The sequence below is a fragment of the Benincasa hispida genome, chromosome 2, assembly GCF_027475165.1.
Source record: "Benincasa hispida cultivar pf3 chromosome 2, pf3_genome.v1.1, whole genome shotgun sequence".
Taxonomy (NCBI): Eukaryota; Viridiplantae; Streptophyta; class Magnoliopsida; order Cucurbitales; family Cucurbitaceae; genus Benincasa; species Benincasa hispida.
In genome coordinates this window covers 58,709,648-58,737,589 of record NC_143479.1, presented here as the reverse complement: position 1 = coordinate 58,737,589, position 27,942 = coordinate 58,709,648, and the positions used below count along the sequence as shown (strand labels likewise).

Here is a 27,942-nt window from a genome sequence, read left to right as displayed (position 1 = left end):
TTAAGAGGTCATAAGTTCTCGATGTATTAATTAGAATTCCTAAAGAGACAAAATTAATCACTCCATGTATTAATTGGAATTCCTATTGAGAAAAAAGGTAAGATGAGCCATATCGAAAAGATATTCGTACCAATCGGCAGGTGACATGTGCACGTGCCTGTAATAGTTGGACTGACATTTAAAGATGCCCCCTTTATTTTTACTCCAAAGGCATTCAGAAATAAGTGGCGTGCTACAACCTTGGCAATTATCCAAAAGCATGTTATAGAAATGAGTACTAACGTCCCATGATATTAGGGGTGTACACAAATTCACCGAAAATCGATTCGACCAATTGACGTCGGTGTAAGATAGTTGTTGTCAGTTTTTTATTTGAAAAGAAAAAAAAAATCGCTCAATCCATAGAAAAATGGAACACCCAACTGACCGACCGACAAACAAATGCACGTATATATCATAAAAAATTGTAAATTAGTAGATTATTTTCTTTTGAAGTTTGATACGCGCCCATCTCAGCGCCACCCCTCTCACCCCCACCTCTCCTCTCTTCGACGATCTGTCTTTCATCTCTCCGACTCGGCCTGTCACCTCTCTGACTCAATCTCTCTTGCCACACACAGAACTGAAGTAATGAAAACCAACTGGTCGGTTTCGGTGCCAATTTTTTTCCGACCAATCGATGTACATCCCTACACGGTAACTATCATCCTAGTTACTGTCCTCGTTAAAGTGCATGAACTTCAAATTTGAAAATAGTCCATTTTATATGAAAATTTACCTTTCTATATCCCACATCAATTTCGTCCACTCATTCACCTAACCCCAATGGGCCTCAATCTAGACTCTAGAGTCACAGACTAACAAAGTAGTTCATAAATTCATTCACGTAAAGTGCGACTGTTGGGGCGTGAATCACAGGTGAAATCCACAAGGAATGGATCCCAATTATTAGTCTGGGTTTTTGGGAATTGCAAAAAACCCTCTACAATGATGGAAAAAATTCAGGCGGTGTTTAAAAAGTGCAATAGAAGTGTTTCTAAGTATTTAGAATGCCATTCCAATAAGTCATGTTCTTCCAAAAAATAATAGAATCGTATAATGTGGTATGAAAAACAAAATAATAAGTTAGTTAAACAAGAGTCTGTTTCATCAATAATCTAATACAATTAATAACCTCTTCAACACACTGACTTGCTGAAGTACACTTATAAGCTGCCGTGAAAACAGTTCCAACACCGACATGAAATTTCTAAAGAAAAAGAATCGTTCAAGAGTAAGAGGCATGGAGAAAAGGTATTCGTACCGATCAGCGGGCGACACCTCACACGTGCCTATGATAGATGGACTGTCATTTACAAGCTGAGATGTATTTAACAATAACAGACGCCCCTTTTTCTTCACTCCATTGCATCCAGAAATAAGTGGCGTGCCAAAACCTTGGCTATCAGGTAAACGACATCATTATATTATCTTCATCTGGTTGTTTGTTAAGCTCTAGAAGAAGAAAAAGCTTCAAATATCCAAATAATTTACTCAATGCATACCTTCTGCACGATGTTCTTGGGATAGCTTAATAGCTCTAGGAAGTGCATCTTGAGTCGCTAGAACATATGAGGGCAGTGACAGGATTTCCCAACTACAACTAAGAATTCATTTATTAGGATCAAATTCTTCAAATCGTATCTTGAATTCTTCAGCCATCTTTGTTTCTTCTTCTTTAGAATGGGTGCAATTCCTCCAATCAGCTTTATCAGCCATGTTAAGCAAGCCTGCTAAAACCTGCAGAAGGCTTTTCGGTCATTTTTTTTTTTTACCATTTTCATGATAGAAGTTCCATCCATTGTTTGACAAAGGAATCTAGATTGTGTCTTGGAACTGTTGGTGATGATGAGATTTTCCAAATCTTTGTTTTAGTCCCCTTTTATTTCTTTATTACTATAGTGTATATATATATATATGTATGTATATATTCTTTTTATGGTGAATATTGGAGGGATGAAAGAGTACAAATTTGTGAATTTATCTAAGCTAACCTCGCGTCCAAATTGGGCTGGAAATATCTCATTCTCCTCAATAACATGCGATAAGGTTACACATTCAGGAAGTTCAGCATAGAAGAAACTGTGATCACTATCAAACTGTGTCCTCAACGATTTTCTTCCTTCACCAGGAGCATCTGCTGCTGCAATCAAGTGATACAACAAAATAAAGGGCAGGTGGAAACCATAATCTATCTGCTAATTTATGTTCTACCAAACAAATCAAAATATAAATTTGGCAACATGAGTTACTTCAGCACAGTAATTTTGCAATTTGACGATTTTATTAAGAATCTAGAAAGTTGTAAAAAATCAACTGTTGGAATTACTTCGTTGTGGGGAAGGGATCCACCTCAAGAAAATGAGACCAACACCCACCATATAGCCCAATCTAGAAAGAGTTGGAAATTTGATATTAAAATAATAATAATAACATCAACTTACATTTAGAGATCATGAACTTAAAGCCCAGCTTTTCAGCAGCCATATCAAATATGTTCTGAACGGCATGTGCTCTAGATGTTGGAATAGGAACAGCCTAGCATCAAAACACGAGTAGCTGGGGTGAATCACCAAAATTAAGTCTAAAGAACTTATTCATTAGAATATGCTCCATGGAACAAATTAATGCTATAAATGATGAACTTCATATAGGAAAAGGAAACAGTACCATATTTTATTTGATTAGTTCCTTAGAAGTGATAAATACAACATATCTTTTCAAAAATCCGGATTTCATTCACCATTTTCTGTTTGCAAATAATTTGATTTGAGACATTACTTAAACACAACAGCAAGAGTATGCATCATGAATTGGTCAACCATTTTAAAATCCGAAGTATTCAGGTCACAAGAACTATTTAATGAACATCTAATCCCTTCGTTTCATTCTTGATCAAAGCTGGAATAGAATTGACCCACTAAGAAAGCCAAAGCTACCTATCATACTTTCGAGTTTCAAGGATAGTGTGTATAAAGAAGAGAACTACCTGAAGATTAGCATGAGTGCTACGCTTTGAAACCCACTCAAAGAAAACAAATTCCTTCCCTTGACTCTTATAATACTTCCGGAGAGAATTTTGAAGTCTGTTGATTTCAGATTCAAATTCTGGGCCTAGAGAAAGGGTGTTTGGAAAGTGCTCTACAGGTACTATCAATATGTGGTCTGGAACAAGAGGACCTTTGGCCAGTGCACAGTAGAAACTCTCACCCACGCTGACTATTAGATTTGACTCTATGTTGGGACTCGACAAACAAAACCAGCATTCTTTAGACCTGCACCTCAATCATAGAACAGAGAATAAGTACGCTTAAAATCCATAATCCATCGGTGTGTTGGGATAATAAATTAATCAACAAAAAGAATTAAAGACCTGTTGGTTCCAGCATTTCCAGATCTCCTCTTCCCAGATTGGCTATCAACTTCATTCTGAAAGCTGTGCTTAAAGTTGCAATCTGGACCCCTTTCACATTTTCCTTTATTAAGAAAATCAAAACAAACACCTCTCTGGCTTTGCTCTCTTGCATCCATGTCATGATGAAAGTTGCATTTTTCTCCACGTGGACAAGATCCAGAAGATGTAAACTTAAAACAAAGCTTGTTACCATCAGAAGTTCCATATTTTTGTCGTTTTTGAGACACGTCGTATCTCCAATATTGTGATTCAGAAACACTATTGCTGGACCTCTTTGCAGAGTCTGAGGATTCAGCTTTTCGTTCAGTGAGTGTGTATGGAGATAAGGTAGTATTTGGAGGCTTCATGCTAATTTCAGCAGCAGACATGGTAGATGATGGGATGGGAGAAATTGCATGAATAAATTTCTGAGAGAAGCAGGTGAAGCGTCAGAAATGAAACTTTATGTTTCCTTTTTTTTTTTTTGGGGGGGGGGTGGGGGTGGGGGGGTTGGACTGCAGACCATAACATACCTGTTTCTCTTTATTTCCTACCGAAGCAAGACCTAAAAAGCGAGTCACATGCACAGCATCAACATTGGAGTAAGGTTCTCGAGCAAAAAACACTCCTTTTGTACCTGCAATGTGATAGCTAGAAAAGAAGTATATTTTATCAGAATAATTATATGTTTGTACTTATAGGCCTGTTCTAGATTCAATATTATGCATGTAGTGGGAAAGTTCTGTTATATAGTTTTCATGATAACACAGCACATATAACATAACAGAGGCAGCAATTGAACTACAAAACTTTAATCCTTAAAACTGTAATAGGCAGCTCAAAAGATCTGGATATAAAATTTCCTACTGCTGAAACAAAAGGACTCCCACTAGAGGCGATGACTGAGCCATAAAATTTTGATCTCTAAATTGCAATTGAGAGCAAAAAATTTCATGTATGATTACCAATGGCTAAAACAAGAGACTCGCTTGAGCAACTGAGAAATAAAAATAACCAATTTTCTTTTCCTTTGCTGGTGAACATTCTGAGTAGGATTGTTTTTAGAGGAGTGGATTGAGGGCTTTTAGGTGGCCAAGGATAATATATCTTTGTCTCATCTCCCATTTGCTGATGACACCATCTTCTTTTGCTCAAGGAAAAGGGAGCCTTTTGTCAATCTTACCCAAAATTTGCAGATCTTTGAATCCATCTTGGGTGGATATGCTCGGTTATTGGTATTTCAGTGCAACCCTTCTAAGTTGGAGAGTTGGCCTTCTAGGGTGGATTGTGAGGTGAGTTCATTCCCTTCTTATTGGGTATTCCCCATGATATGTATAATATATTGATAAGAAACATTTCATTGATGACATAATCCAAGAAGTACAAAAGGGAGATACATCAAATCAATACAATAGAAAACCCATACTAGAAACGATTCAGAAACGTTTATTCTCTTAAATGAGAACTTTCTTTGCTAAGGGGAGGAAACTTACCCTGATCCAATTAGTTCTTAGTGGTAGATATCACTATATATTTCACATCATTATTCAGGATCCTTGTAAAGTTTGCAATACCATAGAGAGACTTGTGTAATTTTTTATGGGAAGGGAAGGTTCACAAATAGCTAGTTGAGAAAACTTGGCTAAACGAGTGGAGCTTGGAGGTTTGAGTATAAGGAAAAGAGCTCGCTTTCGACTTTCTACCTCGGCGTTTTGTGCCCGGTTCTGGTTCAGGAAAGGGTCTTATCTCTTTCATTGGAGCTTGGAACATAGAGGAGAAATCATCTGTATCTTAGAACGTGAAACAACATCTTGTTGTCTAGGTGGTTGTGGTTCTTTCCTCGTGAGTTTGACAGTTTTTGGCACCGTACCTATCTGTTTGCTTGGTTCTCAGAGGGGTTTGTGATAGGTACTACTAGAGATCCATGGAAAGCTACTTTGGATGGGCTCCCTTTTTTGGTTTGTTCATTGTCTAGTGGGAGATAGGATGAGTACTTATTTTCAGGAAGTCAAGTGGTTGGGGTACAGCGCTCTTTGTGTTTTCGTTCCTCTGTCTTTATTATTTGTCTAATTCAAAATTCTTCTTTATGACTTCTATCCTCCCATTTTTTTAGAAACTCTTCTATTTCCCATGGTCTCAACTAGCCCTCTTTGACAGGGAGACTAATGAAGTTGCAGCCTTTCTTCCTTTAATTGATGATTTTTTAATCTTGGGGTGAGAAGAGAATGTCAAGTTCGGAGTCCTAGTCCATCAAACGAGTTTTCTTGTCGGCTTCTTTTTTCCGTTTTTAGGCAGGTCCTTGTTCTCGAAGTTCTTCCATCTTCTCCCTACTTTGGAAGATTAAAATTCTAAATCATTGACATCTAAATGCCATATTCAAAAAGTTCAGTTGAACGCTTGTATTGATTAAGTTATGCAATTCAATTGATAATTTACTAGGTACAAAGACTAAGACATCTAGTCATCTCCAATCTAACATACCGAGGTTTGATCTCCATAGCTAATTCAGAGATGGTAGCATCACTTCCAGAGAGATCTGAGACTCCAGGGGGTACATCTGGTGTTGCTGCTCTATTTGAAACCTCAGTTGGCCATTCATTTGTGTGATCAATTAAGGACATTAAAATTTAAAGGGAAAAAAAACATGCACAAATTTCAAGATCTGACAAGAAGATGTCTACTTGTACTTGTACCTGTCAAAATATTTGAATCCATTTTGAACCCAAAAAAAAAAAAAAAAAGAGAAGAGAAAAGGATATGTGAGGAACAAGTCAATAACTCCAGGTTCCTCAGCTATTGCTCGTAAGACATCAACATCATCTTGAGTATATGTTCCAAATGGAAGACCATCTGAAGAACGTCTACCAGATAAGTACGCCACAGATAAACCTATATATGTCAAATCAATCAACAAACAAAGAAGTGAATAAGATGCACTCCATTCGGTTATTGAAAATCCAAGTTGTACAACTTGTTCAAAAACTATTACTAGGATTATCAACAGCATTTAGTGCTTTGATAACCTTGGTGCTATAAGGATTCGAATTGTGAGCTGCACCAAGATTCCCTCTGCCATTCTACTGTTTAATTTTTTATTTCAAACAGTATGGCTCAACTATTGAAGAAGGACCTTCCGTTCAGAAGGGAAGACATTGATACTAGTTGGAATTGTTTTCGCTAACAAGATGTATTAATGACTATGCAACATAAAGGACCTACAAATTCGAGCTCTAGCAAATTCTTGTAACCTTGGACATGCGGTTTTGATAAACAAAAATGTGCAATATCTGATCAGCGCCGTAGTTCAGCTCGAATAAGGCAATTCAGGAACCGGAAATATGGAAGAACATCCGTAAACTAGTAATGAGCAGTACCAATTCTTGAAATCTTTGTTCGAAATGAGCAGTGGTATTCTTAAATAAATAATTAAATAACATCCTTGTAAGAGAAATTTGAATCATACCATGTAGCGTGAACTTCCCACTGCCTTTCAACCAGTGCAAATTCGCGCAAATCTTCAAGCCATCCATTTTAAACCCTTGATTGGCCGAGTCTTTAGAAGAAGCCAATAGAACCTTAGCGGCACCGACGCCATAGTCGCCAATGAAGTACGTGGAAAGAGGGATTACTGATCGACCTTCAACGTAATCCATGAACTCGTCGAGTTGGTCGGTTGAGTCCGGAAAAAACTGGCCAACACAAAGAAGCGCATCGAACGGACCGGCCGATTTGTTGACCTATAGTAGCACAAATGAGCTCACTCGAGTTAGCAAACAAAATGGAGGAGAAAACGGAAACAGATCACGCGCAAGGAGAGAGAGAAGAAGAAGAAGAAGCAGAAGAAACACCGAGACGACGCGCTTGTAAAGCTGGTTGAGACGGCCGAAAACGTCGCCGCAGAGAAGAATTCTTGGAGGAGACATGATGAACTCCGGTGCCGGCTCGGTGGCAGAGAAGACGGACACTGAGTGCCAAAGGAGAACAAGGAAATGGATGGCTGGGCCCGCCCATAAAGCCCCTAATTTGGGGCTAGGCCCAACATAAATGGGCCTCGTGACTAATTCACATAGTTCCAACTTGAGAAATTGTAAAGGAAGTCTAAAATCGTGGGTGATTTTGGCTGTTTGGGGCGTGGGGAATTCTAATGTTATGATGTTTAGGAAGTATGATCGAATATGTTCAAGTATTGAGATCAATATGATACATGGAAGGAAAATGACGATACAAAACACGTTTAAAAAATGGGTCCACAAACAATTAAAATCGGTGAAATAAGATAATGAGCCTTCAAACACTAAGATGTGAGAATATACCATTTCATGTTGGGTCCTCAAATAATCACTTTAATTTTTTTTTTTTTAAATGAAAAATATCTATAAGACAGTTTGGAGGGGTCAACAATGAGGTTTATTTTCCAATTGTACCCTCACATACTCATTTTTGTTTTTAAGAATCATGTTTCCTTATTTTTAGGCTTATTTTTAAAAAATAATCCCTTTATTGTTTCAATACCTTTAAATATCAAATTGGTTTTAAATTTTATCAATTATATTTGTTAATTAATTAACAGGGATTTATATTATTTATCCACTTTTTTTAAATTTTACAAATTTGAAGTCAAGATTATCTTTAGATTATCTAAACATTTTAGTTTATTTTTAATTTAATCTACTAGTTTTATCACCATCGTTTTCTCCTATTTCTTGAATAAATATTCCCACTAAATTTTAAAACCAGATAAGGCGTAAGAGAAGAAGGTCCTAACTATTGTTGTGAAGCATTCGATTTCCTCACACAGAAGTTTGCCCTTGTTGCCAATTTCACCATCGATCTAATGAAAATCCCTCAAATCTGAAAAAACCACATCGAATCGATGTTGAAGGACACAATGGAAGCCGAAATTGCTCCATAATCAGAATTTTTACTCCATGATATTCAAATGGAAAAGGCAAAAGTGTGTGTAATAACTTCTAAAGTTACCTCCATGCATAGCCTGTAGGTGGGAAATTCCCATCACCAGCGTATTCAATAGAGTTGAAAGCGAGAAGATGTATTCATGCACTCCACAAATCTCATTTTTTTTTGTGTAATTTGCTCAAATTGTGAGGGCAAGAAGCATGATTATCTTATGTAGAATGAAAGCAAATACCTTGTTTTTTATGCAAAAATACAATCAAATTACTAAAAATTCTCGAGAACACAATCCTCTGATTTGGGAGTTGAAGATTTGGTGGGTCTTATCAGGGAAAATGGTTGACCGACTTGATTTGTGATTGAAGAGATTTGTCGTGAATAGCATCGAAGATGAGAAACCATATCATCAGAAGAGGGAGGAAAATGATGGAATTAGATGTATTCTTGAAAATGGGAAACAAAATATAAATTCAAATTCAAAGTGCTTTAACTTTTTCTAATTACAAGGTGTTTTCATGTTATCATAAAGAATTTGCACTCAATGCTTAAAATCTTACATTGGGATGTCTTTCGATTTATGTCGAATATTTCAGAGGGGGTTTGTCAAATATACTAAAACACAATTGTTGAACATACAAATACATTATTATTGATTTTGCTGATGTGGTGTTCTTGTACCTAGCATTACTGTGTTGATGCAGTAGGAAGATGGTGATCATAATTTTGGTTTGATACTCGTCAGTAGTGGATTTTATATTGTCACCATTAAATCAAAACTTTTCCATGTAAGAACAACACTTATTAGCAGACCCTGAATTTATGTCTAGGTCTAGTTTTTAGTTCTTGCCATTTCTATATTTTTTTTAAATCAAATTTGATTTTTTTTTTCCCTCTGCCTCTATTTGTTTTGTCCATAAAGATTTTATCCAGACGTGTTAGTCTTTCTTTTATCATTATCTTTTGATTTTGTAATCTAGAAACTTAGATGCAATTTTGTTGTATCGATATTAAATCTTCCTTTTTTCTTTTGGCTATTTTAAATTATTGAATTAGATTTTGATTCTCTTATTTATAACTACTTATAGAATCCGTGTTTTTATATTTTCAAAAAATGCATTTTTAAATTAGACATTTAGTCAATCGCTTATACCAAGTTTACTAAAACAATCTGATTTTACGGAAATGACTAACGGGCCGTTTGGATCGCAAATATTTTTTTTTTATGAGAATGAATATTAAATGTTTGGAAATTAAATATCTAGGATATAATTGATGTCTGTATTTGAATTTGCAGAATAATAAATGTCTAGAAGTTAAATGAATGTGTTTGATTTACCAATTTTATATATAAAAACTAAAACTAAATAATTATTAATTAAATGTAAGAGAACAAGTAATGTAGGCATAATTAAATTTGATTATTTAATATATTGTTATATTGATTAATTATTTAATCACCTAAATATCACTAAAGGAATATTTTTTTAATTAAAAATGATTTAAATTATTTTATTTAATCAATAAAAATAATTAAATAAATATTAATTGATAGAATATTGATAACTATTAATAAATTTTTATATTAAATAATTAAGATAACATAAAATAGCAATGATAGATGTGTTAATCGAAATTTGTTAAGTCTAAATAATATATTTATATTTAATAATTAATTAAAATTTATAGTAATAATTAATTGATATTAATTTATTAATTAATCAAACTTTATTCATCTCTAGGATAAATATCCCACAAGTACAAAAGATACTAAACATCTCATGTCAGATGGATTTTAAAGTTTCTTGAATAATAATATTATGTGTTTTAAAAAATGAAATCATGTGAAACAAACACATATATTAAATGTCTTATGAAATCCCATGACAATATCTGTGAAACAAACAGGCTCTAAAGAGTGTTTGGGGCATAGCTTGTCTTTGAGTAGAGTTGGATTAAAATCTAACTTAGTGTTTGGCCTATCAACTTTAAAAGTTTGTGTTAAATAACTCAACTCCACAAACATTTATTAGGGAACTTCACCTTATTCTCTTTTTCTTTCCCTCCAATATTTTCAATGACTTAACTTGTCAACAAACACGGACTATAAACTCCTATGACAATCATCGTTGACAATATGCTCTGATGACCACAACAAATTTGGAATTCAATGGCACAATAAAATAGTAAAATTGGGGTTAGAGAGAGAAAAATGTGTCATAAATATGAAAACACATATTTTTTGTAAAAAAAAAAAAAAAACACGCAATTTTTCAAAACTTTTCTTTTATGATGGTTTTTAAATGTCACTAATTTATGACATTTATTAATGTAATATACATGTACATACATTCATTCCCCTCCTTCCCCATTTTCATTTCTCTCCTTTCCCTTTTTTCATTCCCAATCCCCCACCCAAATACAAGTGTTAGGATAAAAATTTGTAAAATATATGTGAAAGTTTAAGTTTGGATCTCAGTTGAGTGTTAAGAGTTTTGAAAAATATGTGTGCAGTTGAAGGGTTAAAACAAAAAATTAAGCAAATAAAAATAATCATCATAAAATCATATGTTTTTTTTTTTTAGAATAGGTGATGTTATTATACAATAACAAGGGGGATCCCACAGCTCGGGATCAAGATATCAAAACAACAAAACACAAGCAAAGACAGGGCAACAAAACCAAAACAAAGCCAACAGGATAAGACCAGAACAAAACAAACACATAAATGCAAACTCGCAAACCACCAAGGAGAAAGATAGAGAAAAGAACCCAAAGCCCCACAAACTAGGGGCTACAACAAAATAGAGAACAATGTAAAGTTCAAAAAGAAAAAAAAAACATCCGTACACACACTAGATAAGACCAAGAAGGTCAACTCGCCGGAAGTAGCACGAGCATGAACCGTAGAGATCATAAAGTGAACCAGGGCAGACACCGACCTTAGTCGACCTCCATGCAGCCGCCGATTACGCTCCTGCCAAATGTAGTACATGGAAGCATACCAGAAAATACAGAACAACTTACTACGCACCCCCTTACCCGACCCCACTTGGCACAATCAACTCAACTCTACATCTCAACCAGCCACCCGATGCGTCGAACCCAATTAATGCAACACACTAGACCACGTCTCTCTCCCAAACCCACACTCAAAAAATAAATGATCTCGCGACTCCACACCTCCTCCACACAGAAGACACCCCCCCTCTCTAACAACACACCCCAACTCCTCAACCAATCTCGCATACACACAGAAGGAGTGATGCGGAGTACCACCCTCCGCCCACAAAATACCAGCCCAAGACACCTTAGGACGATGAGAACGTATACTCTCCCAAGCACTAGAGATAGAAAACCGACCACTAGCATCCGGCACCCAAACCCAATAATCCTCTCCCCTCACTCTAGACCCCACTGTCTGGATAAAACCCCATATCTCAAGCAGCTCCCAAGACACTGTAGGCCACCTCAAACCTTCTTCACCATCCATGAACTCTGACAACTGCGCTTCCAAACTACTTCTTGCATCATGAACCACCGTAGACCCGTATGAATAAAAAATCGCATCCCCTGACAGCCAAGGATCCCACCAAACAAAACAAGACCATCCATCGTCGATCATCAAACGAACCAAATGTTTGAATCTATCTCTATTTCGCAAGATAGCCCTCAAGCACCAAGACCTCTCAACCTCACTCCGAACAACCCACAACGACCGCCCATGTAAAACATACGCCTCCACCCACGCCACCCAAAGTGACCACGATTTAATTAAGAGAAGCCAGAGCAACATCATAATAGCAGCCTAGTTCTAAGAGGCCACATGCTTCACACCCAACCCCTCCCTTCCCCCCCTCTCCCAACTACAAGCATCCCACGCCACCCATGCACCACCCCGACTCACCATACTATCCTTCCATAAATAACTATGTAACAGACGATCAACTCATGAGTTACACACACAGGCAACACGGAGATGCTACACCAAAAAACCTAAAAGGACTGTAAAACAGACCTAACAAACTGCAACCTCCCAGCAAAGGAGAGAGACCTCGCTGCCCAGCTTCTACTACGAGCTGTAATCCTCTGTATCAAAGGCGCACAATCCACAACCCTCAACCGACACGCCAATAAAGGTAAACCCAGATACCTAACAGGCAACGAACCAAGAGAGACACCCATATATGTAGCTAGTTCCTTCGCCTCCCCCGACTCCACACCCGCAACAAACATGGAATTCTTCCCAACATTTGCAACTAACCCAGACAGATCTGCAAACTCTGTCAATACCTGCCTCACAAACTCCAAAGAATCTCTCTCAGCTACATAGAAAATCATCAAATCGTCTGCAAAAACCAAATGAGTTAGGCCCAAACGCTCACAACGATCATGGAACCTAAACTACACAGGAGGTTTATTCAACAACCTAGACAAGACCTCCATCATCATCACAAACAAAAAAGAAGACAGCGGATCCCCTGCCTCAACCTCTTTCTACAAGGAAAAAACCCTTCAAGGGAACCATTAATCACCACAGAGAACTTAGGCGAAGTAACACAAGCTCTCACTCAAGTCACAAACTGAAGGGGCGTACCTATAGCCAACAAACACCAAACAGAAAATCCCAATTCACCGAATCGTAAGCCTTCTGAAGGTCTACCTTTAGCACACAACGCGGCTTCCCTCTGCCCTCCTCATAGTTCCCCACGAGTTCATGACACAATAAAATGTTATAAAAATCGACCTACCCGGAACAAACGCAGACTGACTACCACTGATTAAATCAGGCAACCACAACTGCAATCTCTCAGCTAAGATCCTCAAGATACGCTTATACATAACATTGCAACATGAAATAGGATGAAACTTCTCCATACGTTCATCTCCCCGCCTCTTAGGGATGAGAATAATAGTAGTAGAATTAACTCCACCAGGCAGGTAACATGTCTAAAAAAAATTCAGCACAACGTCACAGAAATCATCCCCAACCACACTCTAAGCAGCTCTGTAAAAATCCACCGAAAACCCATCAGGCCCAGGAGCCTTCCCAGACTTCAACGAGAATAAAGCCTTCTGAATCTCCTCTCGACTCACTAGCTGACCAAGTGTCTCCACCCCCTCCTCGGGCCAGTTGAACTGCACAATATCCCCAATTCGGGCAGTAAGTTCCCTATACCCCACATGCTGAGCAAGCAACCCCGAAAGAATTCTACCGCCACTTCTGCCACCCTGCCATGCACCATCTGGCGAGTCCCCCCCAGTATCCACGATCGTAAACAAACCATTGCAGCTGCGACGAGAACGAACACAACGATGGAAAAAAGGTGTGTTCATATCACCTAACTCTAGCCACCTGACCCTGGCCTTCTGCCGGAGCGACACCTCCTCCAATCTCACCACTGACCAAAACACCTCAGTGGCTCGAGCCGCCTTCGCACACACCGACTCTGAATTAGGATTTCTTTCTACCGTAGCCTGAGCAGCCTCTATAACCTGCCTAGCCGCCCACACCTCATCAGCTAACACAGAGATACGCCTACTAAACGAAGTACGAAAAACCCCCTTCACTACCTTCAAATTTTGCACAAAACTAACCATAAAAGACACATCCTTAGACTTTCTCCACACTGACCTGATAATATAAAAAAAAAAACCCTCTGCCTCCGCCCAATGAGAGAAATAACGAAACGTACGAGGCGGCCTACTCATTGCCTTCCCTGTAGAAACCAGAAGAGGGCTATGATAAAAAATTCTCCACTGACCAACCTTAACCTCCGAATACGGAAAAGCTACCTTCCACGCCTCATTGGACAAACATCGATCCAAACGGCGCAAGATACCATTCCCCTGAAGTTTACTAGTCCAGGTAAACCAATTACCTGTCACACCCAACTCAACCAGATCCGCCTCCAATAACACCCCATCAAACTCCTCCATCTCCCTCAAGCTAGGGCAACCACCAAAATCCTCCGAGCTACTACGAATAGCATTAAAATCCCCCAAAAAAACTCCAGGAAGCTGTCACGAGGCACACACATCAATCAACTGAGACCACAAGTTCCTTCTCTCGCTCACGTAATTAGAGGCATACACAGCACCAATATGTAATCTAGCACTAGATACAATATCCACTAAGGTTCCAGAAATGAATTGATCCCCACTGACATCAATGGAAAAATCATAAACACTCTTCCGCCATATCACCCAGATCCTCCCAACTCCCTGCACACTATAGCTACACACACAACTCCAAGCATCACCAAACCTACCCATCACCATACCAAAATTTTCATGACGAACCATCGTCTCAAGCAAACAATAGAAAGTAACAGAAGAGGAAGCTAGTTACCCTACACTTGACAGGGTCATTCAACCCCCTAACATTCTAGGAACACTAAATCATGAATCTTGCAAGAGATCACATCTACCACTTCCCACTAGACTTTGTCCAAACTCTCGAACATCCCATCCATAACAAACAATGGATCAGGATCTGCCTGCACTAGTGCCAATGCCAACGAGTCTCCCCTCTTATCACACAAAACATCAAACTGATTACGATCATCAACATGCTTTACAAACCCCGTTATTCCAGGGGACCTATAAACTACTCTGCTCTTCAATGGCACCATACCCGGTGACCCACTACCACCCCTATGTCCTACACTTCCTCTATCACACCTATGCCGACTAACCATAGTAAACTCTTCAACCCTCCCCGTGCCCTTAATCTTATCCACTGAGCCAGCTCCCCTCGCACCCATACCCAAGTCCTGCCCCTTCCTCACACTCCCAATTCCCCCATTCTCCTCCAACCCTCATTGACTGCCATAATACACAACTCCTGACTCTTCTCCACACCTTATTGCTCACACACCGCCCCAGTATGTCCAAAAGAACCACAACAAGAACACCTACGAGGTTTTCACTCATACACAACTAGAATAATAAATTCTTGATCCCGCATTCTAACACTGACTAAAGGGGGCATTAACGAATCACCTCCACCTAAACACAAACCCTTGCATACGATAACCGTCGCCGCTCTCTTGTTGCAACATCAAAAGAGACAGATTTACCCACGACACTAGCTAACACTGTTAAACCCCTATCCGTCCACAACTCTAGGGGAACACGCTCCAGTTTAATCCAGATAGGAACAGAATAAAAAACAGAGGTTTCAGGAACAATACCTGGAGACCACTATTGTAATAAGATGGGCTTGCCACCCAAGTGCCATGAAGCATTCTCTAGCACCTAATCCCGTGACTCTACCTTCTGAAATTTAAAGATAATCAAACCGTTATCCAACAAAGTAATAGTTGGCATCTCTACACATCCCCAAATTCTCTGAATAAGACGACAAATAACAGAATATGGGAGTTTGGCATCCACAAACTGACCAATCAGAGATTTCTCCCACATACAGACACTCTCATCAATAATCTCCTCACAAGGTTCAACGATAACTTTATCATTTTCAACCAATGGGGGGAATGAACTCCAAATTACCCCTCAACTTAGACCCAAAAAGACCTGCCCACGAATTTCCCCCTTTCACGCCAGATCCAAAGCCACCAGAACCACACCCTTCCTCCAACCGAACCACCTTTGGACCAAACCCCCTAGCTAAACCGGTTTTAGCAACCGACTCCTCCCGCTCATAAAGAACTTGAGTGTCCACCAAACAATCCTCACTTCCACAAAGCCCAGCCCGCGAAACCTCTTCACTTTCTGACTTCTACACCCCCCCCCCCCCGAGCCTCCCAACTCCGCCCCAACACCACGCGGCCCACCTACTAAAGCCCTCACGCCTATCGACCCTTTCCCCAGCTCCCCCTGCACCATTCCACTCCCTTCACTCAGCCTCAACCCGCTCCTATCTAGCATGCTCAATCCAACTCCCTCAAGTACCACCTTAACACCCTTCACAACCCAGTTTTCATCCAGGCCCCTAACATCCTCAAGGCTCCCAGACACCCCCTCCACTTCCTGCCCATCAACTAACCCAATACCTAACCCACCCGGTTCAACCCTCACAACCCGAATTTCCTTCTTCAACCCAACACTCCCCAAACTAGACCTTTCATCTTCCTCAGAGTGACCGTCAGACAACTCAAAATCCTTTACCTTTGAAGAACGAGCACTCACTCCCACATCGATCTCCGGTCTAAGCAGACGAAAGGGTTGACGAGCAACTCGCCCTCCATTCTTCTTCTTCAGCCTTAGAGGTGACCGCTTATACACCATCATCACCAACTCTCACCGTGTTAAACCCACACTTCAATAAGATCGCCGTCTGCCAACCAACAGAACCCAGCCTACCAGTCGACCACGAACACCTCTACCAGTTGTGCACACAACCTGTACAGCTTCGAACCTACCAGTCAACAAGTCGCGAGCTCCTTTACCAGTCAGTCGATGGCGGCCGTCGAACGCATCTACGGATCCAGGAACCCAGATGACAGGCGGCACGGCGGTAGGAATCCAGGAACGCAGCTTCTGTCAAACATAGCAGCGGCGAAGAAGCTTTTGCAGCAGCTTCTGTCAATCCAGGAACAACACCAGTCGAAGATGAAAGCTTTTGTAGAAGCTTTTGGCGCGAACCGACGACCGGCGAAGACGAAACAACGACTCCCTACCCGTAGCGAACGTAGCAGCGGCGACCAAAATCATACTTTTTTAGATTATAAAAAATGGCATTGGTGCTCTAACTTAATAACTTAACTATGTACCCCAAACACAGATTTTGTAATTCAAAACTAAACAACTCTACACCTCAAATACAAACTTCCTAACTCCACAGGCATATTAAATCTAAACTTCAAAATTTAACTTAGTACCTCAAACAACAATTAAATTTTAATTTTAATATCGTTTATTAATTATACTGCATGAAAGTAATTTTGATTAAAACTTTGCTAATTTTTTTTTAATTATCCCAATGGTTTTCAATAAGGAAGGCAATAAACAAAACCTTGACAAATATAAATAAATTGTTGATGCCAAAAATAAATAATAATACGCTCTATTATAAAGTTATCAGCAAAATATGTCTACATACTTTAGATTTTAATTTTTGGGACGAAACTCGTAAATGCAGAACCTATATAAACAATGACAAGCACGTGTGTACATAATTGCACGTGAAATAATAAAAAATAGGCTCTAGATAAGCACGTGTAGGCAAATATACCAGAAAAATAGGATAAATGATAAAAAAAAAAATGTGGTCATTGTCGTAAAAGGTAATAATTAAGTGTAACTTCAGGTACGTCATCTTTTTTTTTTTTTTTTTTTTTTACATAAAAGAAAAATATTAAATAAAAAAATATTTTAAAAAATTTATTTACCATATATTAAAATTTTATTGGACAATTCTTTGCCAAAGTCTTTGTTTTCTTTCATAAAACCTTACAATTTTGGTTACTTTTCAAGTCATTCCCATTGATTGGGTGAGAAAATTAGATTTAAAAACAATTTGACACAATTTCTAAAGAAAAATTATGGAGAATAGATATAAGGAAATGCAAGGTAATGAAAAATAATACCTATAAGGAAATGCAAGGTAATGAAAAATGTTGTTTACATGCTATTGCAAAAATACCTAATAGGTTTTAAGGATTTGATTGAAGAGGTGTCTATTGAGAAGATTTTAATCGAAAAGATATAACAGTGATAAAATAGGAATTATAAAAAATTGTAAGGATAAAAAGGGAAAACAAAATTTCTCCCATTATTACCCTATTTAAATAGTATAAATTAATCTCTTTATACCTACTAACATTTTTTTGAAGCACACATACATGAAACATGGTATTGAACATTAACTTCCTATTTGGTAACCATTTTGTTTTTTTTGTTTTTGTTTTTGAAAACTAAGGCTATGAAGTATGAACAGTACTTCCACCTCCAAATTGCTTCATATAGCATCTACTTTTCATCAATGGTTTAAAAAAACCAAGTCAAATTTTGAGAACTAAAAAAAAGTAGCTTTCAAATAGTGGTTTTTGGTTTTGAAATTTGGCTAAAAATTTAGTCATTGTATTTTAAGAAAGATGCAAATCATTGTAAGAAATATGAGTGAAATAGGCTTAATTTATAAAATCAAAAATAAAAAATCAAATGGTTACGAAATCACACTAAATGAGTAATAATGTGTTGAATATTGATAAGTATAAAATGGATGAATGATTTATATGATATGAACCAGTAATATAAAATATAATATACGAGTAGTGTATACGTACATACTGAAATCAGATTATAAAATAATCTTTGTTTTATGTTTGAACATATTGAAAATTAGAAAGTTGTAGAGCACTACTCTCAATTATGCACCAATATACTACATTTATTTCAAATAAACGCATGTCCATATATCATTTTTTTTAAATGTACCTTGTAATGTTAGTATATATACACCATTTATTTCAAAAGTAACGATTCGACTCTGGACGTTTATGATCGTGTAATAGTAAGGACAAAAATATCGTTATCGATGTAAATATCGGTAACTCAGATTTATGGATATATCGACGAATATTTAAATACGACAAATATTTTGGAAAAAAATGATGAATATCATGAAAACTTACAAAAATACCGTGAAATTTTAGAACATACTCATTTAAATAATAAACTATGACTTTAAACATATAAAGTAATAATCAGAAGTAAAATATAATTGGTAATGAAATAATAGATAATAGTGAAAATTGAAAAATGATTATTGATTTAATATTTAGTTCATAAGTCTATAATCAAGTGAATTAGTGGTCTAGTTTACAATCAAGCATGATCGATTTAAGCTATGATTGGCGGTTGGTAAAACATATTTAAATTAAATATGTTAAAATTACTTTTAAATAGCACACGTTTATTTCACGTTGACTTTAAAAGTAGTATCATTCTAATTTTTAAATTCTCCTAAAATTAAGTAAAACTTTTAATTAACATTTAATTTTCAATTTTATACTTTAAAAAGAAGATTTATTTGATTTATTTATCTATTTCTCACCTAATCAAATCTATTTTCTATTTTTCATGAGTTAAATGTATCATTTAAAAGAAAAAAGTATACTCTAGTCATTTTTTTAAAATAAAGTTATTTTTAATAGTTAAAAATTAATCAATAACAAACAAAACTGATCATATTAAACAATTATTTAAGATTTTTAATTACGAAAAAAAATAATTATAAGTCTATTTTAGTTATTATATCTAAAATAAGAAGTTTTTGTATTTATTTACCAAACACTCTAATAAACTTTTTCAAGTTTAAGCTGAAATTTACTAGATACTATTTTACTTCTTTTTACAGCTGATTTTTCTAAAAACATAGTTCCCATCAATTATTTTAAAATCCCAAACATAGTTCGCCTTAGTTCAAGAGTAAAATCGATCTAGTTTATAATCAATTTACTTTTTTCAAAAAATTATGTATTTTCAGTGTATTATAAAAAGTAAAATCAAATTTCAAAACAATAGATTGAAAAAAATAAAGAGGAAAAAATACGAGTAAAGAGACGATTGAGATTATGAACTAGAGAGGGTAAATATCTTTTCGGTCCTAGGTTTTGGGGTTAGTTTTTATTTGGTATTTGTTCTCTATGTTTTATTTCAAAATCTAATACTTTTTCCCCTTGAGATTTCAATTTTGATAAGACAAAGTTTTCTTTTTGAGAAATAAAAAATAAGTAATTAAAGACACCGAAGAGACACTCCTCTGACGTTACATTTCCATTGAGACACTTTATCTTTATTTTGAAGCCTGGTTCTATCTTAAATCACCAACTGACTTAAAAGTTTAAACTGATTGGTGAAGACGAATTTAATTATAGGAGAAAATAACGTTGCAGGGGTTTGAACATATAACATCCTCGGGCCACCTGCTCTGATACCATATGAAATCACAATTGACCTAACAGCTTAAACCGATCGGTGAAGGTAAATTTAATATAATATCTAAGATGACGACATAAGGGGAATATTTGGTCCTGTGGGATGATTTTGTTTGTGTTGCTTGCTGGGACTCTGCCATTTTAACTTGATAATGCGATGAAGTTGCATAGGAAGTTTTTCAAGGCCAAGTTTGAGTTTCCTCCATAGTTTTATTCAGAAGCCATGAAAATGGTGTCCAAGCTTCTGGTTGTTGATCCCCAGCAGAAAGCTTCAACATTTGAGATTTTGAGATAATAATGCAGAGTCATTGGTTTCAAAAGGGCTTCATAAAGCTAGCTTCATTAGTGAACTTTTTGCCCTATAACCAATTTATTTAGATTAAAAGTGAATGAACTTTTATATAAAAATACCTATGAGTAGAAGCGGATTTTTCCAATTCATTGTGACAAAATTTTCACATATACATTCAAAGATATAGATATGCATTAACAATGCTAAATTACTGGCATGCTTAAAGGATAAATAAACAAGAGATCGAGAGAACATACCAGTTGAAGACTTTTCTTCATTTGAAATCTCACTCTCTCCACGTACGACCTCTCGCTCTCGCTAGACCATCGTTCCGTAACTCTCCAATCGTCTACCATGAACAACTCTGCACATAGAACAACAAACGAGGACGACACCACCACACGAAGCCTTCAGTATTCTCGGAGTGAGAATCCAAAGGGTGTGCTTTGTTCAGATTTGGTAGAGGTGAGGAGGAAAGGCAGTTGTGTACTAAGACCAAGCAAGTGGGAGAATAGAAAGACTATCGTATAGTCGGGTGCTTGATCATTTAGTGTGCGGTACACGATCGTGTAGTAAAAGCTAGGCGATCGTCTATACGATCGTTTAATAAATGGTAGGCTATCGTATAGGCTCTGCAATCACTAAGCGATAGAATGCTTATCACACCGTGAGCAATTATGTGTCTCACTTGCAATTATAAAAACCATTTTCATTTTATTCTTTAGTTAATAGAACTGAATTGAACTTCCCACTACTGCACGAATTCGGAGAAAACGCCGTCCAATTATCTCATAACTGTCCAATTAATAAAATAATAAATATAATCATATTATAGTCATAACCTATAGTTTGATATCATATATCAGCTATGGTGTTTTCTCCTCTACTTGATATAAATCATATTTATATCTAATTTCCTCCAAAATAATGTATCTCATATATTTAGTCAATCATATCATATATAATTAACCAATTCAATTATATCATATATAATCGAACTCCCTCTTGTCAATTTGAACATTTCAAATTGACCCAAAAATTGATTCTCAACTTTATCCAAACTACCTAGGGGACCTTATAGACCTGTGGCTGAAACTCCAACGGTACGTGAATAACTGACTAAACTCTTTAGCCACGGGATCCACCATCCGTTGACTGTCAGGCATTCTACTAAAGACCGACAACTGAACTCTTCTTACCACAGATATATTTATGTATCCATCGGATATAACCAATCACGAGTAGGTAACCCTTCACAAATGCTCGTAAGTACAGTTGGGCCAATTTACTGTTTTGCCCCTGTAGTTACATCTCACTCCTTAAGTACCACTGATCCCTCTAATGAACAATACAACATAGTCCTACTATGTGTGAACACCTCTCGGGCCATGAGAAGGTGTGTGACACCATATCGTTCAAGCCTAGGATCAACCCTTAAGGGAGCTATTTATCTACTTACCCCTGTTTCGAGGAAAGAGTGAATTTCATCTTGTGTAGCTGAGTTCCCAGCTCCCAAATCAGACAAATCCTTAAAGTGGTAAGTTTAAGTCGGCAGCCTGGCCACTCACACCCATACAAATCAAAGGACCGCCCTCAATGGCAGGAGTTCCCAACTCACTCAGGATTGAGGTCATGTTACCTATGGTGATCTTAGTGAAGTGAAGTCTCTGTCATGAATGGTGTTATATAACGAGACATTAACACTTTGTGGTCAGGTCTTATACAAACTCTTTGTATAGGATGCCCCTGCTCGCATGTCCCCTATACGAATGATCAGGATCAGACCATCTATGACAAGTCACAACACTTGTAACTATTCCATAAAGTGGGGCGCATCCATAGCGTTACCAGAATAAGGTTTCCCTTCTATATCCATATACTACAGACCATTTTGGTTATCACTTAAGACATGATTCACTTGTATGTCACCACATACATGATTAAGTTACATAAAGACAACCCGAGATTTTAGTTTATTGGTTTGTGGTAAAGCAAATAAAACATCCAGATGTGCAAAGTCAAGAAGTGAAGTAAATATCATATATCATACATCACAAGCGTTCGTACAAACTGTTTACAAACTATAGGACACGAGACTTAAGGGCATCAACCCTAACAATAAGTTTGCTCAATCATCATCCTAGTCAACCTACCGTTAAGTCATTAACGATTCTGCTATCTCAAGGATTAAAATCGAACATTATTAAACTGTCAAGGTCAAAAGCGTTAGATTTTGATACATATAGACCAAACAAAAGTTAATCCCAAAACCCAGTGACCTTAGTATTTTTTCCAAGAAAATAATAACAAAATATGAATTATATGATATACAAAAATAGAAGTAGTATGTAGTGTGAGAATTTCAAAATAGATAAAAGGAGAAATGATGATTATGAATGAAAAAGAGAGAAGGAAAAGCAAACTATAAAGTATAAAAAATGAAAATGATATAATAAATAATAATAAAAAACTAGAACATGAAAAAAAAACCAGTAAGAGGGGCCAGTAATGAAAAATGTTGAAAAAAACCAAAAAACTGACATCAACAGGTTTTGAACTCGTAAGTTGACTAACCAAGGTTCAAAATGACAATGTCGATGAAAATATTAAGATCTCGATTTTATGGAAATATCTATGAAAATTTCGAGAAACTTTATAAAAATTGATGAAAATCGATGGAAATTATTATAACTACTTAATGAAACTTTGATTGTGGCTAAATCAGACTATAATTGATCATGTTCAATAATAATTTTTATAAAGTAAAACAACATTTTAGATGTATACTGTAACATATATGTGTAAATATTGATGCAAGAGCAGAAATTTTAAAAAAATAAAAAGTTACAAAATAATATCAAATATTGGTAAATTAACTACAAAATTAAAGGGCATAAAATATTTGCATATAAAAAAATTATAAATTATTTATATATGAAGTGAATACAAGAACGAAAAATCATAGCATTAAATTTACACAACATTACATAACATAACATGGATATAAAAATCATAACATTAAACATAAAAGAAATACAAAAAGCATAACTGATACATGTCATGAATGCATGTTTTAGGCTAATTTTTTCATACTTTTACTTAGGAAAAATGAACATTTACATGTGTTTTTCGCTATAATTGGTCTTAAATTGATAAAATGGTCTTATGATAGTCCTATTTGTCTTAAAAGTTGATTTTTACTAATTTTAGTTGACTTTTTTTTTTGTTTTATGAACTTTTGCTAACAGTTTTGGCTGATTTGAAGAAATTTATTCAATGCACATGCATTGCCTGGTATGGGCGTGCATGAAAAACTCGAAGAACTAAAGCGAATCGAGTCAAATCGATTGGATTGGTTTAGTTATTTTGGGAAAAAAATGGATTTTTTGGTTTAAGAATAATAATAAAAAAACCATCATTTTTTATTCAATTCACCGTTAAAATTTTTGAAACCAATAAAACCAAATCGAATTGAAGGTAATTAAAAAAAAGGAAAAAATAACCTAAATATCACTCATTATGGCTCAACACATATTTTAATAAACCCAACTGTTTAATTCTCTTTTCAATCTCAAAACATTTTCCCTTTCATCTTCCTCTCTCCCAATCAATTATTTTCATCGTTCTCTCTCTTCCATCAAGTCTTTTCACCTACTTCTCTAGTTTTTTCATTTTACCCTAACTTCACTCAAACCTACTTATTTTTCTTTCATCTTCTTCAGACCTACGAATTCTTCACTTTCTCTTTTCATCTTACTCCCTCTCCTCAAAACCTCTTCTCTTTCTTTCATCTTACCCTCTCCACAAAACTACAAGTTTCTTCCCCATTCTCTCACTTTTAATGTTCTTTCATAGCCCATCAACAACTACTGACGGTAGAAGGGCGACAACATGCCGATTGTGAAGGAACTCTAAAACTAGAGGACCTGTGAGTGGAAGCGGATTGTTCCAAACTCCATTGTGAGAATTCATTAAACGATAAATTATAGTATGCTTCAAAATTAAATACAAAGGGATCAAGAAAACAATACTTTTGAAGAACCATTTCTTCAAGTATTTCCCTCGACCAGTCACGAACGCAATGAGCAACTGAAACTTCCTCAATCACCAACGAGTAAAACCCAATCCTCGAACAGAACAAGACACCACAACAAGATTACCTTGGTATTCTCGGTGTGAGAATTCAGAAGTTGTCGGCTTTGTATGAATTTGGATAGAGGGAAGGAGGAATAGAGGAGGAGGAGACGATCGAGTAATAGGTAGCACTATCATATAGCGAAAGGAAGTCTATCGCATAGACTCAACGCTCAATCGTGTAGTAAAAGCACTATCGTAAAGTGAACTCGACGCGATCGTTTAGTCACTCGATCGTCAAATTTGATAACTTGTTGCCTTTGGCTACTCGATAGAGTGATCGAATCGGGCGCTATGGACTTCAAAGCCTCGAGGGTTGTAGGGCATTGTAATGAATAGAAAAACTATTTTTCATCTTTATCCCACAAATGCCATAAACCATCTAAAACCACCCACTAAGGTAGTTATTGGAGAAAAAGAATGATCAATTATCACATAATTAATAAATTATAAATAAATACAATAACTAACTTATCATATTATATTTATAACCTATAGTTTTAATATTGCATCATATGCAACATATAGTTCTTTTTTCTATTTTTATGGCATTTAATATAAATCAATTTATATTAATTCCTCCAATCAAATAAGGTATCAAATACATCATATCAATTATATCATATATAATCAAATTTTCTCTTGTTAATTTGAACATTTTAAACTAACCCAAAAACTGCTTCTCAACTTGAATCCATTGAGCTACCAAGGGGACCTCATGGACTTGTAGCTTGAAGCTCTAATGGTATGTGAATAACTGACTAAACTCTTTAATCACGATATCCACCATCCATTAACTGCCGGACACTCCACTAAAGACTGGCAGCTGCACTCTTCGCACTATAAATATATTTCATTGTCCATTGGATATAACCAACCAATAGTACGATGATCCTTCACAAATCGCTCGTACGTACAGCTGGCCAACTTACCATTTTGCCCCTATAGTTATATCTAACTCTTTAAGTACCACTGATTCCTCTAATGAACAATAGATCATAGTCCCACTATGACTAAACCCTTCTCGGGCCAAGAGAAGGTGTGAGACCACATTATTCAAGCTCCGGAATCAGCCTTTAAGGGAGCAATTTATCTACTTACCCCTACTTCGAGGAAAGAGTGAATTTTATCTTGTGTAGCTGAGTTCCCAGCTCCCCAATTAGACGAATCCTCAAAATAGTAGGCTAGTTGAGTTGGCGAGCTGGCCACTCTCACTCATGCAAATCAAAGAACCGCCCTCATAGGCAGGAGTTCACAACTCACTCAGAATTAAGGTCATATTACCTATGGTCATCCTAGTGAAATGAAAGTCTCAATTATGAACAACGTTATATAACGAGACCAAACATTTCGAGGTTTGGTCTTATATAAACTTCTTTGTATAGAGTATCCCCGCACGCATGTCTAATACAAGAATGATCGAGATCAGGTCATTTGTAGCAGTTTACAACATTTGTAACACCTACAAAGTGGACCACACTCGTAGTATCACTAAGATAAGGTATCCCTCATTTATCCATATACTGCAAACCATTTAGGTTATCACTTAAAGCACGATCCATTTGTATATCTCTACATACATGCTTAAGTTACAACGATAACCATGGATCTAAGTTTATTGGTTTATGGTTAATGCAACTAAAATATCTCATATTTCATAGGCCGAAGTGAATAAAATATCATATATTATAAACCACAAAATGTTGTTCATACAAGTGTATACAAGCTATAGAATCCTAGAGATTTAGGGTATAAACCCCAACAATCTCCCACTTGTCCTAAAGCTAGTGGGGTGTATAAGATAATCTAATTACAAGTAAACAAAACAATAAACTAGAGCAGAAACGCCTAATACAAGATCTCCCACTTGCCCTAGTCCAACTGTGGTCTGTCCCATAGATCTATACTCTGCAGATGACCCTCAAACACCGTAGTTGTGAGGGCCTTTGTAAACGGATTAACAACGTTGTGCTCCGAAGTTATCTTCGTGACAATCACGTCCCCTCGATGCACAATCTCTTGGATAAGATGATATTTGCTCTATATGTTTGCCTGGCTTATGACTCCGAGGCTCACGGGAATTTTCCACAACACCACTATTATCACAATAAAGGGTGATGGGCCTACACATGTCTGGAACAACTTCAGACCAGTCAAGAATTTCCTGAGTCAAATGGCCTCCTTAGCAGCTTTACAAGCCACTACATACCCGGCCTTCATGGTGGAGTTAGTGATGCACCTCTGCTTAGTGCTTTGCTAAACTATAACCCCTTCGTCAAGAGTGAACACTGATCCTGAAGTGGATTTTCGAGAATCCTTATTGGTCTGAAAATCAGAGTCTGTGTATCCTGTAAGGATCAAATCCTTAGAACCATACACAAACATGTAGTCCCTCATTCTCCGAAGATACTTGAGGATGTTCTTGACGGCTGTCCAATGACTCTATCCTGGATTAGATTGATATCTACTAACTATTCTCACAACGTAGCAGATGTCAGGTCTAGTACATAACATCACATACATCAAACTGCCTACAACAGACACATAGGGGACCCGTATAATCCATGACATCTACTATGAAACTACCTAGCAGATGTCATGTACTAGACCTTAATTTGCTACGTAGTAGGGATAGTCAGTAGATATCAGTCTAATCTAGGACAGGGTCACTAGACAACTGTCAAGAAGATCCTCAAGTATCTTCAGAGAACGAGGGAATACATTCTTGTGTATGGTTCTAAGGATTTGATCCCTACATGAAACACAGACTCTTATTTTCAGGCTGATAAGGATTCTCGAAATTCCACTCCAGGATTAGTGTTCACTCTTAACGGAGGGACTGTAGTTTGGCGAAGCACCAAGTATGGGTGCATTGCGGACTCCACCATGGAGGCCGAGTATGTAGCGGCTTGTGAAACTGCTAAGGAGGCCATTTGGCTTAGGAAGTTCCTAACTAATCTGGAAGTTGTTCCAGACATGTCTAGGCCTATCACCCTTTATTGTGTTATAGCGGTGTTGTGGCGAATTCCCGTGAGCCTCAGAGTCATAAGCGCGGCAAGCACATTGAGCAAAAATATCATCTCATCCGAGAGATTGTGCATCGAGGGGATGTGATTGTCACGAAGATAGCTTTGGAGCACAACTTTGCTGATCTGTTTACGAAGGCCCTTACGACTATAGTGTTTGAGGGTCACCTGCAGAGTATGGGTCTATGGGACAGACCACAGCTGGACTAAGGCAAGTGAGAGATCTTTTACTGGACGTTT

The 27,942-nt window shown here is 36.9% G+C and overlaps 3 protein-coding genes across 8 annotated transcripts; all 3 read right to left on the bottom strand.

The window, feature by feature from the left end:
* Positions 1-1,031: 1,031 nt before the first annotated feature.
* LOC120071610 (CwfJ-like family protein / zinc finger (CCCH-type) family protein) lies at positions 1,032-7,439 on the bottom strand. 6 transcript variants are annotated; one of them, XR_016527780.1, is made up of 11 exons: positions 7,282-7,439; positions 6,897-7,170; positions 6,196-6,322; positions 5,915-6,037; positions 3,967-4,084; positions 3,413-3,861; positions 3,029-3,314; positions 2,484-2,577; positions 2,034-2,182; positions 1,545-1,779; positions 1,032-1,441 (listed from the first exon to the last, which is right to left on the bottom strand). XR_016527780.1 is itself a non-coding variant. In XM_090310924.1 (10 exons), the coding sequence occupies exons 1-10, from the start codon at positions 7,354-7,356 to the stop codon at positions 1,651-1,653; spliced, it is 1,824 nt and encodes a 607-aa protein (XP_090167050.1). In that variant the 5' UTR covers positions 7,357-7,439; the 3' UTR covers positions 1,032-1,650. The 6 variants fall into 6 exon arrangements, 2 of the variants coding, with proteins under 2 accessions (XP_090167050.1, XP_090167051.1); XR_016527781.1 differs by having other exon boundaries at positions 1,032-1,436; XR_016527782.1 differs by having other exon boundaries at positions 2,034-2,179.
* A 3,848-nt stretch (positions 7,440-11,287) lies between these two features.
* LOC150038041 (uncharacterized) lies at positions 11,288-13,222 on the bottom strand. The gene is made up of 5 exons (XM_090311120.1): positions 13,096-13,222; positions 12,363-12,693; positions 12,215-12,273; positions 11,569-11,917; positions 11,288-11,321 (listed from the first exon to the last, which is right to left on the bottom strand). The coding sequence occupies exons 1-5, from the start codon at positions 13,220-13,222 to the stop codon at positions 11,288-11,290; spliced, it is 900 nt and encodes a 299-aa protein (XP_090167246.1).
* A 120-nt stretch (positions 13,223-13,342) lies between these two features.
* LOC150038040 (uncharacterized) lies at positions 13,343-14,650 on the bottom strand. The gene is made up of 3 exons (XM_090311119.1): positions 14,423-14,650; positions 14,114-14,365; positions 13,343-13,918 (listed from the first exon to the last, which is right to left on the bottom strand). Exons 1-3 carry the CDS (start codon positions 14,648-14,650, stop codon positions 13,343-13,345), a joined length of 1,056 nt encoding a protein of 351 aa, XP_090167245.1.
* Between the last annotated feature and the right edge of the window lie 13,292 nt (positions 14,651-27,942).